This window comes from Protopterus annectens, chromosome 14.part0, assembly GCF_019279795.1.
Source record: "Protopterus annectens isolate FY-2018-M chromosome 14.part0, PAN1.0, whole genome shotgun sequence".
NCBI classification, from domain to species: domain Eukaryota; kingdom Metazoa; phylum Chordata; order Ceratodontiformes; family Protopteridae; genus Protopterus; species Protopterus annectens.
The window spans coordinates 435611499-435630968 of record NC_056748.1 but is presented as its reverse complement, the minus strand read 5'-3'; the positions used below and the strand labels follow the sequence as shown (position 1 = coordinate 435630968).

General features: G+C 41.1%; 1 protein-coding gene across 1 annotated transcript in view; it reads right to left on the bottom strand.

Moving 5' to 3' along the window:
- Window positions 1-19470, bottom strand: part of USP54 (ubiquitin specific peptidase 54) — a 1304502-nt gene that overhangs the window by 742101 nt on the left and 542931 nt on the right. Inside the window, exon 7 of the mRNA XM_044056203.1 lies at window positions 12851-12933. Coding sequence (XP_043912138.1) covers window positions 12851-12933 — 83 coding nt within the window. The remainder of the gene's footprint in view (window positions 1-12850; window positions 12934-19470) is intronic.

The window sequence follows — 19470 nt, the reverse complement described above, 5'->3', positions numbered from 1 at the left end:
CTATGCTACAGCAAACAAAGTGCAACAATTTGAAAAAAAGTTCAAATGAGCAGTGATATGGTAAAAAATGTAGTTCAAAAGTGGTCAAACACTATCATTTGTATTAAGTGGAGAGAGAGAGATAAGACGACACAGCTGTATTGAATGTGTTCCCTGTGTGCTCTTAAGGGGAATTGGGCATGCTGTAGAGAGCTGCATCTGGAAATAGTATGTATTCATTTTTGTTCCATGTGAACGTCCCTCTCCAGTGTCAGTGGTGAGGATTCAGCTTCCTTGATTATTGGCCCAGAGGGGGGAATGTCACACCACTAACACTTGCTCATTGTGGTAAAGGGTCTGTGGAAGTATTTGCTACTGTGTTAATTCCTACAACTTGTTAACTGGTACAGTAATGGAGAGATTTGAGGGTATATATTTTAACTTTCTACAGATCCATAAGGGGCAGCAGTTACTGTATGCCAAAACAAGCTTTGGGATAACAGTTGAATCTTTACCAGAGGAAATACAAACTGAAATGATGGATTACCTGCAAAATGAAGGATTTACTGTAGAAAATCAATCTCTGGTAATGTCACAGCATGATGGAACAATGAGCTCCCAAATTAAGGAGAAACAGATGGAAAGGGAAGCATCTGATCACTTGCCACATGAAGATATTATGGAGCCTTCAGTAAGAAACCAGTACAAAAGTTCAGCTGGAGTTGCATAGCAAGAAAAGGAGCAGGAAACAGTGGCTACTGTGAAGTAGTCAATGTTGTGGAGTGATAGACCAGTTAGTTCCTACATGAAACAGCAACAGATGACACAGGATGAAACTGAAGAGAATATGTCACAGGAAGATGTTCTGGAACGTTCTGCAGACTGCCCACAGGAAATGGAGAACACAGAATGTGCCCTCAGTTTAGAAGAAAATTATTTAAGGGAAGAGTTGCTTGAATTAATAGAGATAGCTAGACACATTAAGATCAATGAAAGAAATAGATTACAGAATGTCAGTAAGACCCAAAATGTCAGAAGTCGGACAAAACAATTAAACACCGTAATAAAGACTATTAACAGAAATACATGTGATATAACAGAAATAAATAAGAGATATTACTGTGCACCTAAATTAATAACAGATAAAGTCTTGCCACAAAAATGCAGGGCAATAAGGAAAGAAATCAAATGCCACAACCCTAAAAAAATTGCGGTTCTCCATATCATCCCTCATTAACCCAGGTACAAAAATGGATCCCAGCCCATACCTAGACATTCACCCTCTTCAAACAGCTACCTACTTCAATACATATTTCTTAAAATATATAGCCAGCTTAACATCAAACTCAGCTGACACAACACCTTCCACCCAGCAAACTTCCCCTTCCTTAGACCCTAGCACATCTCTTTTACAAAACTCATAACTGCAACCTCTCCAGAACACACACAGACAACTCCACCCACTTTACTTTTCAACCAGTTTCTATAATTCTCATAAAAAAGTTTTTACATAAACGTAAAACCTTGTTCCTCCTCAGCTGATAGCTCTACCCATAATACCTAAATCTAGCTGCAGATGCAGTAGTATACCAAAAGAGCATTCTTACTAATAGATCAGTTACAGAATCCTGTGTTCCTAACTTATGGAAAATGGCAGATATTATCCCTTTACATAAAGGAGGTAATTTCACTGACATTAAAAATTTATTTCATGTAGCCATCTTGTCTCCCCTCTCTAAAATACTTGAAAGATGTATACAGCAACAGTTTCTCCACTATCGCTTACAAAATAAGCTAATCACCAATATGCAACATGGATTTCATCCAGACCACAGAACCTCCACTGCATTACTATCATTTATGGACACCATCAATAAAGCTTGTAACTCTAAAATGGCAAGGGTCCATCTCTGCATACCTACCCAGTTCCATACGAGTCCCATAAGGATCCATCCTTGGCCCATTTAGTATTCAATATTTTTATCAATAACCTACATTCATCTTCTTCTGAAGGCACCCTGATTCAATATGGAGATGAGTCCACCATAATCTTCTCTTCAAACACCTTAACTCACCGCCAAGAAATCACTCAACAAGTTGCTATCTCCATTGAAACCTGGATTATAAAAGCCCAACTCTTACTCAACCCCCCCCAGAAAAACTCCTTCTTTTTACCCCAAAAACTCACACTGTAACAAAGCATCTTTTTAAATCTTTTCAGCAAATGGGACTGAAATTGAATTAGTTCACCATACCAAACTACTAGGAGTCTTAACAGATGGTAATCTTAAATATGACCTCCACATCCAAAGCAATATCAAGAAATAAAAATTTTCTGAGCACATACACAAAAATTAATCTAGCCATAACCTACCTTTTGGCAAACTAGGTCTATGTAGCCCCAGTTCTAACCAATTTACAATCATCCATTAAAAAATAACCTGAAAGCTGCTACACCAAAACTGCCAAGTTTGCTACTAATTCAACCTCCTTTACTCATCACTGAAAAGCTCTGCATAACCTTAGCTGGCTGGAGCTCACCCTCCACCTTTCCCACATTCAGCTTTTAATAGTACATAAAATCATACACAAACAATTAGCCTGCCCATTTCTCACCCCTTTAACCTACATATATTTCCTTAAAAGAACTCTCATATCAGAATACAAGCAACTCACCATAAATAAACCCCAGGACAAAGCTTATACTCATACTCAGTAGCAACAAAATTGCACTCCCTACCTCTAACCACCAGAACTATTTCTAAACTAACCACTTTTAAATGCTCCCTAAAAGGATACATTACAAACCTCTTGCTGTGAGGCGACAATGCTACCGCTGCACCACTGTGGCTTATCAAAAAGCAAATACACCAGAAAAAATAAAAATACCAAACAAGAAGGAAAGGTAGAGGCAAGAGAAGTCAGGGGGCTGGAGGGAGTTTAAATAGGACTGCAACAGTGAATACATTCGAACATCTACATTTATGGTAAGTGTACACAACTGTACTGTGTTCTTCATGTTTCACTGTTGCAGTCATCACATTTGGGTTGATTCCCAAAGCTAAAGAAGCGAGGAGGAAGCTAAAGAGCATTAGGGCCAGCTATTAAGCCCTGCAAGACTGCAGTGGCAAATCCAGCTCTGGATTTAGAAAAAATAGGCATGTGGTAATGCTTGGTAAAGGTATGTACAGAGCTCCAGGTAGCAACTTCTAGGATGTCCCTGGTAGGGACTTCTCTGAGAAAAGCTGCAGAGGTAGATGCAGCCCTGGTGGAATGTGACCTTATTCCCTGTGGGGTAGGTTTTCCATGGTGCTTGTAGCAGAAATGAATGCAATAGGCTATCCGTTTGGAAATGGCTTGCTTTGAAATGCAATCTGCCCCTGCAGCAAAGCCAACTAGCAACTGTTCCAGATTTTCTGAGAGGCTTAGTCCTGTCCAAATAAAATCTAAGTTGTCTGTGCACATCCAGAGAGTGGAGTACTCATTCCCCTTTGTTTTGTGGATTACGGAAAAAAGTAGGCAAATGAATGGACTGATTTAGGGCCACACTAGACACCACATTGGGCATAAAGGAAGGATTAGTCCTGAGGGAAACCCTGTCTGCATGGAAGATAATGAAGGATTCCACTGCCACGAGGGCCTGTAATTCAGACACTTTTCTTGCTGAAGTGATGGCTAGAAGGAAGGCTGTTTTCCAAGAAAGGAATTTCAACTCTGCTGTTGCAGCTGGCTCAGAGGGGGGGGGGGGGGTGAGCTATTGCAATACAAAGTTAAGGTCCCAGGCTGGAGTGGGAGCTCTCCTGGGGGGCGTCTTAAATGTTTGGCCCCTCTAAGGAATTGTTTTAGCCAGGGGTGAGAAAAGAGGGGTGGCTCAGTATTATAAAGTGCTGAAATGGCAGAGGCATGAATTTTAATTGAGGAGAAGGATAGGCCCTTGTGGAGCATTTCTGTTAAGTACTGTAGACTATGAGGTAAGCTGGGCACCATTGTGCCCATCCCCTGAGCCTGGCTCCAGGAACAGTATCTTTTCCACTTTTCAGCATAGGATTTTCTAGTACTAGGCCTCCTTGCCTCCAGAATGACATCCAGCACCTGCTTACTGAGGGATGCTAGAGGAGAGCTCAAGGAATTAGCCAGGCTGCAAGGTTCAGGGTTTGAAGCTGAGGGTGCAGAATCTGGCCCATCTGCTGGGACAGCAGGGAAGGGGTCTGAGACAGGTGCCATGGCTGCAGCAGTGTCATACTGTGCAAGAGGGGGTACCAGTGCTGGCGCGGCTAGTCTGGTGCAATCAGTATTGTCCTTGGCTTGTCCTGTTTGATCTTTAGTAGAACCTTCGAGAGGAAAGGTAGAGGGGGAAAGGCATAAACCGAGAGGCTTTCCCGGGTAAAGGACAGGGCATCCATTTTCCAAGCTTGACTGTGGGGATTTCTTGTGCAGAAATTTTTCAATTGGTAGTTCTGAGGGGAGGCAAACAGGTCTACCTCTGGAGTCCCCCATTTGTTCCTCAAGAGGTTGAATATTTTGGGTTCTAGTTTCCATTCGTGTGGGTCCATGAGATTTCTGCTTAAGTCATCTGCCAGTGAATTTAGTTTGCCTGGCAGGAAATGAGCTTGTAAGTGTACTTGGTATCTCAAGGCTGTGTTCCGCAGAGACATGGCTAGTCTGCAGAGAGGGTACGAGTGGGTTCCCCCCTGCTTGTTTATGTACCACATAGCTGTGGTGTTGTCTGTCTTTACCAATAGTTGTCCTGGAAGAATACGGTCATTGAAGGCTGTCATACCATTCTGTACAGCTAACATTTCTTTTTGATTGATATGTAGGTGCATCTGTCTCGGGTTCCACTTGCCATGAATGCACTGCCCTGCCATGTGAGCCCCCCATGCATAGTCTGATGCATCTGTTAGGGTTTGGGTGGCAGGGGGGGCGAGTGAAAGTGAGTTCCTTGTTGTGGTACCAGGCCTTTGCCCACCAAAGAAACTCTGCCTTCATACAAAGAATGATAGAAATCATTGTTTCCAGGTCCTGGGTGTGTTGACACCATAGGCTTTTTAGATACCATTGGAGTTTCCTCATGCAGTCTTGCATATGGAATTAGTAGAATGCAAAAGGCCATGAACCCCAGGGCTTGCAGTATTTTCCTTGCAGATAGCTGGGGTTTTGTGGCCAATAGTTTGAAGTAGGTTGTCAAATAAACTCGTTTCTCCGGAGTGAGGAATGCCATCTGGGAAGTTGTGCTCAAGCTTGCTCCCAGGAATACAATCTGTTGGCAGGGTACTAGGTGAGATTTCTTTTTGTTGATGGTGCACACCAGTGAGGTTAGAAGTTTCTTTACGAATGTCAGGTGTTGTAATAGCAAGTCCTGGCTTTCTGCCTGAATCAGACAATCGTCCAAGTATGGGTAAATTTGAATATTTCTTTGTCTGCAAAATGCAATGGCTGGAGCTAGACACTTTGTGAATACCCTGGGCACAGTAGATAAGCCAAAGGGAAGTGCAGAGAACTGATAGTGTATGGAGCCTGCCCTGAAGCATAGGTATTTACTGCAAGATTCCCTTATTGGGATGTGCAGGTAAGCTTCCTTTAAGTCTAGGGTTGCCAGCCAGATATCCTTGTCTAACATAGGAAGAAGCTGTTGAAGAGTTAGCATTTTCAATTTTGGAACTACCAGAAAGGTGCTGAGAATAGAGAGGTCCAGGATAGGACATCAGGAGTTGTAACCTTGTCCCCTTTGTTCTGCTGGGACAGGTTGAATAGCCCTGATACTGAGAAGAGAGAGAACATGCTGTTGGGCCTCCACCCACTGAATTGGGGATAGGTCTGGCCAACCATTTGGGGTTGGTAGTGTGTGGAAGTGGAATCTGTATCCTTGGAAAACTATATTTAAAACCCATTTGTCCTGGGTAATGAGTTCCCAGATTTTTGCATGCAGGGTGAGCTTTCCTCCTAAGGGAGTAGGTAGTTGAGCAGGGCTTGGAAGGGTTAAGGTTAAGTCACTGTACCATTTTTCCGTAGGGGGTGGCTTACTACTCACTGTTTTGGAAGTGGGAGTCCCCCACTGCTTAGGTCTGTGTGTAGCCTGAGACTGCAGTCTAGGTGGTCTGCTGTTCCTGGGTTTGGACTGAGAAGGCCTGGAAGAGACTGGAAAGGACCAGTCCTTTGAAGGCCAATGCCTACTGAATCTGGGAGGCTGTACTTGTAGGAAATAACAGTTTGCAAAGAATTAACTTTTTCTCCATCCTTTTGAGGACTTCTTCTGCTTTGTTGCCAAAAAGGCAAAAAATGGTTTGTTTGGAGATGGGCTTTCCCCTCTGCCCACGGGGCAAAGCTTACAAGAAACTGGTCAGTTTTTCTGAATGGCTTAGTGTGGTCCAAATAGTATCTGAGTTGTCTGTGCATGTCTACTGAGTGTAGAATTCTTTCCCCCTTGTTTTGAGGGTTGGGAAAGAAGGTGGGAAGGTGCATGGCCTGGTTAAGGGTCACATCAGATACCACCTTGGGTGTAAAGGAGGGATTAGTCTTCAGGGAGACTTTGTCTACATGGAAAATTATGAAGGGCTTGACAGCCACGAGAGCTTGAAGTCCTGAGACCCTTCTGGATGAGGTGATAGCTAGTAGGAAGGCAGTCTTCCAGGAGAGGTATTTCAATTGTGTTGAAGCAGCAGGTTTGAAAGGAGGTAAGGTTAGTTTCTTTAACACATAATTCAGGTCCCAGGGTGGAGTAGGAGGTCTTCTGGGAGGCCTAACAGTAGAAGCCCCTCTGAGGAATTGCTTAATCAAAGGATGAGAGAAGAGGGGTGGGTCTGAATCATAATGGGCTGAGATGATCATGGCATGGATTTTAACAGAGGAGAAGGAGAGGCCACTATTGAGTAACTCTGCTAAGTAATCCAGGATGAGAGGGATGGAAGGTTGGGAGGTACTTGCCCCTTTTGATTGTTTCCAGGAGCATAATATTTTCCATTTTCCTGCATAAGATTTTCTTGTGCTGTGCCTTCTGTCCTCTGTGAGGATGTCCAGGAACTGTTTGCTTAACAGTGACTTTTTGTTAGTTTTTAATGTATGAGCCATGCTGAAAGTTTGAGAGTCTGTAGGTCTGGGTGCAGTACCTTCCCCCTCACCTGGGTCAAGAGGTCTGACCTTAGAGGAAGCAGCTTGGGGGGCTGTAAGGTCAGACTGCATAGTAAGGGGTACCAATGCTGTCTAGGCCAATCTGTAGCAATGAGGATAGCCTTTGGTCTCTCCTCTCTTATTTTAATCAGAACCTTGGGAAGAAGGGGCAGAGGAGGGTATGCGTACACAAAGAGGGAGCTCCAAGGTAAGGTCAAGGCATCCACTTTCCATGTTAAGAGGTAATACTCCCTGGTACAAAACTTGTGCAACTGGTGATTGAGGTGCAAGGCAAACAGGTCCACCTCTGGGGTCCCCCACTCCTGGGTGATTTGTAGAAAATTTCTCTGTGGAACTGCCATTCGTGGGGGTCCAGTAAGTTTCTGCTCAGGTGGTCTGCCAGGGTGTTATTGACCACTGGTAAGTATTGGGCAATTAGGTGTAGCCCCATGGATGTGGCTGTAAGCCACAGATACATGGCTAACTTGCACAGGGGGTAAGATTGGATGGCCCCCCTGCTTGTTGATGTACCACATTACTGTGGTGTTGTCTGTTTTTATAAGGAGGACCCCTGGCCTGAGATGGGGTTGGAAGGAAGTCAGAGCATTTTGCACTGCCATCATTTCTTTCTGGTTGATTGTCTGGCCGTGAGGGTGGAGGATGAAGGGAAGACCCTTGTTCATGACACAGGCCTTTGCCCACCAGAGAAATTCGTCCCTTATGCAAGGGATCGGTGGGAGAGTGATCTCTAGGGACTGAGACTGCTGACACCAAAGGTTCTATAAGTACCACTGAAGCTTTCTCATGTGAAGCCTGGCAAGAGGGATGAGAAGGATGCAAGATGCCATGTTATCCCAGGGCTTGCATGAACTTCCTCGCAGTGAGGTGATGTCTGGTAGCCAGGTGGGTGAAGTAGAGGGGAAGGAAATTCTGCTTTTCTGGGGATAGGAAGGCCATTAGGGTAGCTGTGTCTAGCACAGCTCCCAGGAAAACAATTTTCCTGGTGGGATTTTGCTTTGATTTTCTTCTCGTTGATGGTGAACCCTAGGGAGGCTAGTAGTTTTTGACAAAGAGAAGATCCTGGAGCAACTTTTCTTTGCTGTTCACCTGAATGAAGCAGTCATCCAGGTAAGGTTAAATCTGTATATTTCTCTGTCTGCAGAATGCTATAGCCGGGACAAGCATTTGGTGAATACTCTGGGAGCAGTAGATAAGCCAAAGGGCAGTCCAGAGAACTGAAAGTGCTGATTGCCTGCTCTGAAGTGCAGGAGTTTTCTGCATGATTCCCTGATGGGGATGTGGAGGTAGGCATCTTTTAGGTCTAGTGTCACCAGCCAGGCATTTTGTGCGAGCATAGGCAGGAGCTGCTGCAGGGTTAGCATTTTGAATTTGGGGACCACCAAGGAGGTGCTCAGTTTGGATAGATCCAGGATGGGGTGCCAAGTGCCCTCTTTTCTGGGAACAAGAAATAGTCTGGACTAAAAACCTTTTCCTGTTTGATCTGGAGGGACAGGTTCTACTGCTTCCTGGGATATTAGGGTTTTTACCTGTTTTAATGCCTCTGCCCACTGGTTTGGGGGGAGGTCTGGGTACCCTCTTGGAATTGGGGGTTCGCTGAATGAGAATCTGTATCCCTGAGAAATGATTTTTAATACCCATTGGTCCTTGGTTATAGAGACCCAATTGCTCTTGAAGAGGGTGAGCCTTCCTCCTAGTTTTAGATGCGTGAAAGGAGGGCAGAGGGGAGATGAGAGTCATTGTGAGTGCTTACCATAGAAGCTTGGCTTAGAACTCCCTGCCTTAGAGGCAGAAGTGGTTCATTGCTAGCTTCTTTGTGGCCCTGGGATAGGGGCCTGGATGTCTTGTCCCTGCGAGATTTAGTTTGGCCCTATCTAATGGGTGCAGGGGTAGGCCCAGTGCTTGGAGAGGAAGTTCCTGCTGAATCTGGGCAGTTGAACTTAAAAGAAATATTTTACTGTTTGCATAGATTTTGCTTTGTCTTGCATCTTTTTAAGCACCTCTTCTGCTTTTTCCCCAAACAGACATTCCTTATCTAGGGGTGCATCAATAAGCTTAGACTTGACATGATCAGAGAGAGAGGTTATTCCTTCAGCCATGCATGTCTTCTAATAACAGATTCTGTCACTGTTGCCCTGCTAGAGGCTTCTAGGGCATCATATCCACATTGTAAAGAGTGCTTAGCCACTTGACAAGCAGAGCGTAGTAATTCTGACAGCTTTTTTGAGTTGGCACTGTCAGGAGAGGTAGCTATCTTCTGTTTTAATTGTTCCAAAGTGTGTTGTTGATATTTTAACATACGGAACTAACAGTTGAGTGCTCTGATAGCTAAGGTTGCAGAAATGTATACGTTCTTAACCCATCTGTCCAGCGCTCTGGAGTCTTTGTCAGAAGAAAGAGGATTCTTGGCAGAACTAGTCTTAGCTCCTTTGGGTCCCTGTGTAATGACCTCAGGGTCTGCAGCAGGGTTCCTGTACAGGTATTTGTGAGAATCCGGTACTCTGTAGTTGTCAGGTTTAGCTGGAGCAGGAGACAGGGCATCAGGGGCTAAACTGGATTCAATGAAAACACCATCCACCAATTCTAAAATAGGTGGAATCGTCCGGGACCTGTGCTGGGGCAGGTCCAGAAACTCTCCAAGTCATTTCTTTGATTGTGGGTAGTCCTGAGATTCCCATTGAAAATGTTCCCTGAGGGAGTGAAGGGTTTCCCTGAAGGAGAGGTCCTCTGGAGGGGTGGCAGAGTGGATGGATTCCTCTGCATCTGAATCCTCATAAACAGTTGAGGGCTGTTGTTCCTCTTCAAAGGCAGAATAATCAGATTCCTCAGACTCTTGGTCTGTCATAATTTCTGGAGAAGGAACCCTTTTCCTTTTTGGAGAGGAGGCTTGAGTACCTCAGATAAGGGAGATGAGATCCTCTGCCACTTTAAGCATTTGAGCTTGGGGTGGGGAAGCAGTAGCAAGATGGTGGCTAGAAGCAGATTTCCTAGGAGTGGCCTGGCTTCAAGGCCTGAGAGAATCCGTCGGTCTCTGAGAAACAGTAGTCGGAAGAGAAAACATCATTTATATCTAGAATCAGTAGTGCAAATGGCCTCCTCGGCAGCTGGTGCCTGCATCGCAGTGCGGGACCCAACCAAGGCAGAGATATCCAAAGGCTTGGAAGACAAAGTGGATTTCTGTGGCATACCAGACTCCGAAAGGGTCTCAGTAGAGGCCTGCATAGAAAGCGAGTCGGGCATCAGGGGCTGCTAAAGCGCCTCACTGAATTCCGGAGAACTGATGACTTACTTAGCGGTAGGATCATCGGAAGGCTTAGTCTTGTGAGGCCTGTCTCTATCTTTATGTTTTTTCAGAATGTCGGCGGATTGTTGGCTGATGGACCCCATATCGGAATTTGAAGATGGAATATGAAAATAATTGTCTACAAAAAGAGCTCCATGGCGAATGTTTCTCACTTTAAAGAGGGCACAGAACCGGCAATGAGGGACATCGTGGTCTGGACCTAAACAAGTAATGCAGTAAGAATGAAAGTCTCAGTGTGGTATCTGCTTTTCACAGGCGAGGCAATTGTTAACTTTTTCGGACATCGGTTAAAGCAAGAAAAAAGGATCCCCAATGGGCTACTTAGCTTTAGACGTTTTCTGCTGAAATTCTACTTCTGGTAGCGACCGACCGGCACTCGTGCAAACTACTTCTGCTACGGGCTCCACGACAAGAAAGACTGATGTAATGACGTCAGCTGCCTTGCTTTATAGTACTGATGACCTGACATCAGATTATAGGTGACAGCAGCCGGTGCACAAAACCATTGACTCTAGTATTAGGGCTGGCTGAGGGCTACCACAGCAGGGATAACCCACAGGTGATGACTGCAACAGTGAAACACGAAGAACATCATTAAGATTTTGATGTATAAAAGCATGGAATCTGTAACTAAAGAAAGTACTCTGCATGAATGTGTTAGAGACTGTAAAAGAAATTTACTAAGAAGGGAGGCATGAACTAAGGCCTAGAACTGAATTCTATTTTCTTTAATTATTCTTTAGTTAGTATCAACATTCCCATTAGACACATAGAAAGTTGTGAAAATGGGGGTTATATGTAGGTAGAACCAAGTTGTAGAGACTTCTGTGCAAGCAGGTACAGAGCAGTTTAAAATGATACATTTGTGGTAATGGTTTTCAGCAACAATATAAACTCCAGACAGTGATATACATATACCCAACTCCAATCTATTCTGGGAGAAATAAATAAACAAAATAAGGAGACAGGTAGAATTATTATATAGCAGAAATGGTCTAGCAACAGAAAAGGTCAGAGGAAGCTACATTTAAATTCTTTGGGAGGTGAGTATATTGCAGAACAGATGGTGCAATTTAACAAGGTCATAAACTTTCTGAGGAACAACGGACTGAAATGTCGGAATGAGTGGGCAACATTAGCAAATGAAGCAAAATTTGGGATCAACAAATAAGAATTTCCATAGAAATGTGTCTACCTGAGAAACTGTTAGAAATCATAGAAAAAAACAGAGATTAGCTTGCTGGCAATGTTAGCATAGTGGGGCCATTTCATGCATATATTCTGGTTCTGATTCCTGCTAGCATTACTAAACAAGGTATTGCCAGAGAATGGAAAACAAGAACTAATGACCCATATAACCATCAAATGTCAAAGTACATTAGATTAAAAGGAAGGATATTATTTCTTGGAAGAATGTAAAAAAATAACAGTCACAAGAATTATAAAAGGTAGTCAGCTACTGTAGTTTGATAATTGTTGCTTAATAACTGCTTACTTCACTCTGCTATTGTTACTAGGTGTTTGCATCTCTTTTCCCTAAAGGAAAGAGTTTAAAAATCCTTACTTAGAATGAGAAAATGCATCTTCAGCTTTATGAATTTGATAACTGATTAACAAAATAATAATAAAGAAAAACAGTAGGAAGAGATGAAGTTGCAGGCACATTTCCATAATTCCCTGCATTCTCTCTCATTATTATTACTAGGTTTACACTACTCACACTGTTTTCTCCCTACAAAAAGGATATTACTATTTTCTCCTTATAAAATAAATATTATTGTTTTTCCCTATAAAAGAATCTGACATTAGCATCATTATAAAAATATTTTCTGTTGCAGAGTACACCTGACTTGAGTTATTAATATGCTAGGCTTGATGGCACAGGCAGGAGAAGTCACTATGCTCTTGGGAGGTAGGCATGGGCTTAGGGGAACACACCCATGAGATGATTTCCCTGGTGGAAACTACCACATGGTGTCTCCTGAGGGTGGGGACATTCTGCTGATGTCACCACCATTGGATATGTGAGGGGCAGAATACACTGTTGCACACTGCATATCCCACCTATGGGCTGTCTCCGGGCAGGTCAAGCAGTATGGAGAACAATTTTAAAAACTTTGAACCACTCCTAGTGGCTGCCTACATGATGTCTCCCCCTCGGTAGACCCTCAACCATGAGACAGAGTGAGCTGACCAGCCAAGAAGGACTAGTGATTGGTAGGCAGCAGGAGCAAACAGAAGTAATATAAATCTAATTAATATAGTGAACCTTTGTACATATGCAGAGATGTTATGCAATTTATTGTGCGTGATATTTAGATAATTTTAGTCTGCCCAAGTTACCTTGCTGTTGTTTAATTCTTCTTGAAAAATGTTTAAATAAAAAATAATTAAACAAAAAATGTATATAAAACCAAATAAGACACATGATGTAGAGATTACCAGAGTGCTGTAGTGGAGATGTAATGTACCATCTGGATAAATGGCAGAGGGTCAGATGTAGCTCCACAACTTGTACAGACACACTAAGAAACAAGGAAAAACAAAGAAACCATTTACAAACAAAATACAATTACTTCACGGGACAGCAAATATCTAAGAAAGCTCACCAAACATACATTTATATTTTTCAGCTATCTCCTGTTACATTTTCATTGTATTTTAATAATACAACTTATGTTAAAGTGAATATTCTCTTTCTTTTATTCCCAGCTATTTTTAATAAGCAACTAAACTGGATTTAAACAAATATGAATAACTGACTACAAAGCAAGACAAAATAATAGTGTGTCAGTTGTTAAACATCCATATTGTTTGTGTTTCATAAACTCACATAACATACATGCAAGTTAGTGTGAGAAAAAATACAAAACAAAACAAAACTCTGAATTACTGTATCAAATATTTTATTTATTACCACTCTACTGATGTCAGTAAGCATTTAGCACCATTCTGTTCAAGTCAAACATTTTTTACTACTCTGCTTACCTCACCAGTGGAAGAACCTACTTCACACATTAGCCATAGCACCCTCTATTAATGGAAATCCATTAATTCATTACATCTTATCTTAAGATTTGATGAGTTGTTCCTGCTTACACAAATGGGTTGACTGTCAATGAATTGCTCAGCACTTCTAATCTGTTGAACATATAGTACCAGATACAGCTGCTCACAGTGTAGGTCTGTCCTGATTCAGAAAGGCTCGCTGCCACTGTAAGCAACTTACTTCAGTGTAAGGTCTAGCTATAAACAGGCTTACAGCAGGGGCCAGATTCCAAAAAAAACTGCTCTCTGTGTAAGCTGTTACAATGACCTTAGACTGAAGAAAAAAAGGCAAGTATTAAGTGTTTGTTTTACTCCAAGGTTGTATATGAGCGGCAAAGCTTGTAAATAAAGCAAAATGTAAAACAAAAATGCTTACTTAATCTCTATAGGAATTTACATAAAATGGTTGCCATAATATTCCTCAAGAAATCATAACCCAAGAGGATACAAGTTAAGCCACCAAAAGATGAAAAAAATAGTAATTTTTCTTAATTGCGTTCAATCTTTAGTTTAGTCTGTCCTAGTTACTTTGCTGTTTAATTTTTGTCAGGTCTATCCACAAGTAGCAAAACACATACTTCCCCCTTAACACAAGCTACTGTAAGCTTAGAATGCAAAATTTCCCTATATGTATTCCCCCACCATTTGCCAACAAAACTACTTCCAGAACCACCACAAACAATAATAATAACAATAAGAAAAATGTAAACACTCCCAGTAAAATAATGTAACATGAAATCCTTAGATAAGATTATTATAGAAACACACCCCATCCCCCTCCATCACTACATACCGACTAAGAAAAAGACTGATAACTTCTTCATAATAAATAAGCTTTAAAACCTGAGTTTAGAACTAATGACCTAGGTGCTGTTACTGATGAAAAGAAGAATTTTGACCATAATGTACTGGTAGTAGCTACCATGTTACTTTGACATGCTACACTGATCCTGACAGGCATTACTACATATATTAATCAACCTCTTGCTTCCATGATTGGGGACAAAGTAAAAAATAATCAGAGACAAGTGTTCCAAATCAGGGATACTTAATTTATTGCTTTACACAGTTAAACATTTCACAGAATAAGAGAAACTTGAATTAACATGATATTGTCTGAAGTGAAATGGTCTGTAACTTATATTAAATTATTGGTATGCTTATATTCAAAGATTATTATTTTATTACTGTAATCAACCTTATTCTACAAAATCACGGACTTGAGGGGGGACAAAGCAAACTTTTGAGCTGAAAACAGGAACATCCCTGAAACTCAAGGATCACATTCAGGGAAACCATGAATTATATTTCTTGGTGCAAGAAATCTGGACAAAGCCTGACAAAATGGGGGAAACAAAGGCTCAAAAATAGGGACATATTTTAAATATTGCTCCTACAAACTTAAAAAGTTGCTAGAGTAATAAGGTTTGTGTTAACATGCATTTTCTGAAAGATCTGAAGCCTGAAACTCAAATGCATGTCATTATTTAGTGACTTCAATCCTCAGATCATCCTGGTGATTTGCTAGAAAACCATAAATTTTATAAGGAATAGACCAAAAATATGAGGTAAAAATCTGGACATTCAGCAAAAGTTTGGACAGTTGAGAGGTATGCATGAATAATTATCCTGAGTGAATAAACATGTTTAGTAATTCAAAGAGCTTTCTGCACTGAAGTAGGTGATGGGCAGTTATGTGATGATACCATGCTTTTGAACCTTAGGTAACATGTGCAACTATGTGATGATACCATGCTTTTGAACCTTAGGTGACACGTGCAGCCATGTGATGATACCATACTTTTGAATCTTAGGTGACGTGCAGTCATGTGATGATACCATGCTTTTGAATCTTAGGTGACATGTGCAGTTATGTGATGATACCATGCTTTTGAACCTTAGGTGACATGTGCAGTTATGTGATGACACCATGCTTTTGAACCTTAGGTGACATGTGCAGTTATGTGATGATACCATGCTTTTGAACCTTAGGTGACATGTGCAGTTATGTGATGATACCATGCTTTTGAACCTTAGGTGACATGTGCAGTTATGTGATGATACCATGCTTTTGAACCTTAGGTGACATGTGCAGTCATGTGATGATACCATGCTTTTGAATCTTAGGTGACGATACCATGCTTTTGAACCTTAGGTGACATGTGCAGTTATGTGATGATACCATGCTTTTGAACCTTAGGTGACATGTGCAGTTATGTGATGATACCATGCTTTTGAACCTTAGGTGACATGTGCAGTTATGTGATGATACCATGCTTTTGAACCTTAGGCGACATGTGCAGTTATGTGATGATACCATGCTTTTGAACCTTAGGTGACATGTGCAGTTATGTGATGATACCATGCTTTTGAACCTTAGGTGACATGTGCAGTTATGTGATGATACCATGCTTTTGAACCTTAGGCGACATGTGCAGTTATGTGATGATACCATGCTTTTGAACCTTAGGTGACATGTGCAGTTATGTGATGATACCATGCTTTTGAACCTTAGGTGACATGTGCAGTTATGTGATGATACCATGCTTTTGAACCTTAGGTGACATGTGCAGTTATGTGATGATACCATGCTTTTGTACCTTAGGCGACATGTGCAGTTATGTGATGATACCATGCTTTTGAACCTTAGGTGACATGTGCAGTTATGTGATGATACCATGCTTTTGAACCTTAGGTGACACGTGCAGCCATGTGATGATACCATACTTTTGAATCTTAGGTGACGTGCAGTCATGTGATGATACCATGCTTTTGAACCTTAGGTAACATGTGCAACTATGTGATGATACCATGCTTTTGAACCTTAGGTGACACGTGCAGCCATGTGATGATACCATACTTTTGAATCTTAGGTGACGTGCAGTCATGTGATGATACCATGCTTCTGAATCTTAGGTGACATGCAGTTATGTGATGATACCATGCTTTTGAATCTTAGGTGACATGTGCAGTTATGTGATGATACCATGCTTTTGAACCTTAGGTGACATGTGCAGTTATGTGATGACACCATGCTTTTGAACCTTAGGTGACATGTGCAGTTATGTGATGATACCATGCTTTTGAACCTTAGGTGACATGTGCAGTTATGTGATGATACCATGCTTTTGAACCTTAGGTGACATGTGCAGTTATGTGATGATACCATGCTTTTGAACCTTAGGTGACATGTGCAGTCATGTGATGATACCATGCTTTTGAATCTTAGGTGACGATACCATGCTTTTGAACCTTAGGTGACATGTGCAGTTATGTGATGATACCATGCTTTTGAACCTTAGGTGACATGTGCAGTTATGTGATGATACCATGCTTTTGAACCTTAGGTGACATGTGCAGTTATGTGATGATACCATGCTTTTGAACCTTAGGCGACATGTGCAGTTATGTGATGATACCATGCTTTTGAACCTTAGGTGACATGTGCAGTTATGTGATGATACCATGCTTTTGAACCTTAGGTGACATGTGCAGTTATGTGATGATACCATGCTTTTGAACCTTAGGCGACATGTGCAGTTATGTGATGATACCATGCTTTTGAACCTTAGGTGACATGTGCAGTTATGTGATGATACCATGCTTTTGAACCTTAGGTGACATGTGCAGTTATGTGATGATACCATGCTTTTGAACCTTAGGTGACATGTGCAGTTATGTGATGATACCATGCTTTTGTACCTTAGGCGACATGTGCAGTTATGTGATGATACCATGCTTTTGAACCTTAGGTGACATGTGCAGTTATGTGATGATACCATGCTTTTGAACCTTAGGTGACACGTGCAGCCATGTGATGATACCATACTTTTGAATCTTAGGTGACGTGCAGTCATGTGATGATACCATGCTTCTGAATCTTAGGTGACATGCAGTTATGTGATGATACCATGCTTTTGAATCTTAGGTGACATGTGCAGTTATGTGATGATACCATGCTTTTGAACCTTAGGCGACATGTGCAGTTATGTGATGATATCATGCTTTTGAACCTGAGGTGACGTATGCAGTTATGTGATGATACCATGCTTTTGAATCTTAGGTGACGTGCAGTTATGTGATGATACTATGCTTTTGAACCTTAGGTGACATGTGCAGTTATGTGATGATAACATGCTTTTGAACCTTAGGTGACACGTGCAGCCATGTGATGATACCATGCTTTTGAACCTTGGGTGACATGTGCAGTTATGTGATATACCATGCTTTTGAACCTTAGGCAACATATGCAGTTATGTGATACCATGCTTTTGAATCTTAGGTGACGTGCAGTCATGTGATGATACCATGCTTTTGAATCTTAGGTGACATGCAGTTATGTGATGATACCATGCTTTGAATCTTAGGTGACATGCAGTTATGTGATGATACCATGCTTTTGAATCTTAGGTGACGTGCAGTCATGTGATGATACCATGCTTTTGAACCTGAGGTGACGTATGCAGTTATGTGATGATACCATGCTTTTGAACCTTAGGCAACATGTGCAGTTATGTGATACCATGCTTTTGAATCTTAGGTGACGTGCAGTCATGTGATGATACCATGCTTCTGAATCTTACTCCTGTAAGTCCACAACTACTGTTTTATTGAACCTTTTAGCCAAATGCCATCCCATTGCTATCCTGAGCTCAGGCGTGCTCTCTTTTATGCATGCTTAACTGTTCACAGGCTTTTATAAAACTGATATTCATGACATTACCCAACATATACAGCCAGGTGGTGTATACTAGAAAGGCAACTTTTATAGTCTGTCAGCAGAGATGTATAAGTTGCTGAAGTTTAATCATCACCTTTTGCTCCTCTGCATTTATGTTTTCTTTGACTAAAGGTCTAACGTTTAACACTGATGTTTTGATTTTCTTTGACTAAAGGTCTAACGTTTAACACTGATGTTTTGATTTTCTTTGACTAAAGGTCTAACGTTTAACACTGATATTTTGATTTTCTTTGACTAAAGGTCTAACGTTTAAAACTGATGTTTTGATTTTCTTTGACTAAAGGTCTAACGTTTAACACTGATGTTTTGATTTTCTTTGACTAAAGGTCTAACGTTTAACACTGATGTTTTGATTTTCTTTAACTAAAGGTCTAACGTTTAACACTGATGTTTTGATTTTCTTTGACTAAAGGTCTAACGTTTAACACTGATGTTTTGATTTTCTTTGACTAAAGGTCTAACGTTTAACACTGATGTTTTGATTTTCTTTGACTAAAGGTCTAACGTTTAACACTGATGTTTTGATTTTCTTTGACTAAATGTCTAACGTTTAACACTGATGTTTTGATTTTCTTTGACTAAAGGTCTAACGTTTAACACTGATGTTTTGATTTTCTTTGACTAAATGTCTAACGTTTAACACTGATGTTTTGATTTTCTTTGACTAAAGGTCTAACGTTTAACACTGATGTTTTGATTTTCTTTGACTAAATGTCTAACGTTTAACACTGATGTTTTGATTTTCTTTGACTAAAGGTCTAACGTTTAACACTGATGTTTTGATTTTCTTTATTTATGATTACAAATGCAACATGGTCATGAAATTAATTCAAACTGAAAAGTCAAAATGGATATATACACTTTTTTCTTTTACATTTATTTTTCAAGACTAATACAACCTCTGTTCTTTTCAGTTTCAATGTAGCATTTTGTCTGACCATCTTTTGTGACAATTTTTCCTCTCTTTGTAGACTGTACAACTGTTCCATCCCAAACACTGAGCTTTCTACATCTTGTGGGTTACGTTAGTTACTTTCGTTTTTAAGTTGAGTGGTAAAGCTACTGAGATACTGTGTATGGTGCATGTGAATGTAGTGTCAGTGACAAAGGATGCTAAGGACTCAAAAAAAATCTAAAAAGACACTAAACCAGCATGGCATTATAATGTTTCCCATTTCCTATATTAAATTCACCTCTTTAGGTTTTTGCAGATACTACTTTGCCCTATGACATGTGCTTTGGCAAACAACATACTTACATCTCCTTCCAAAGT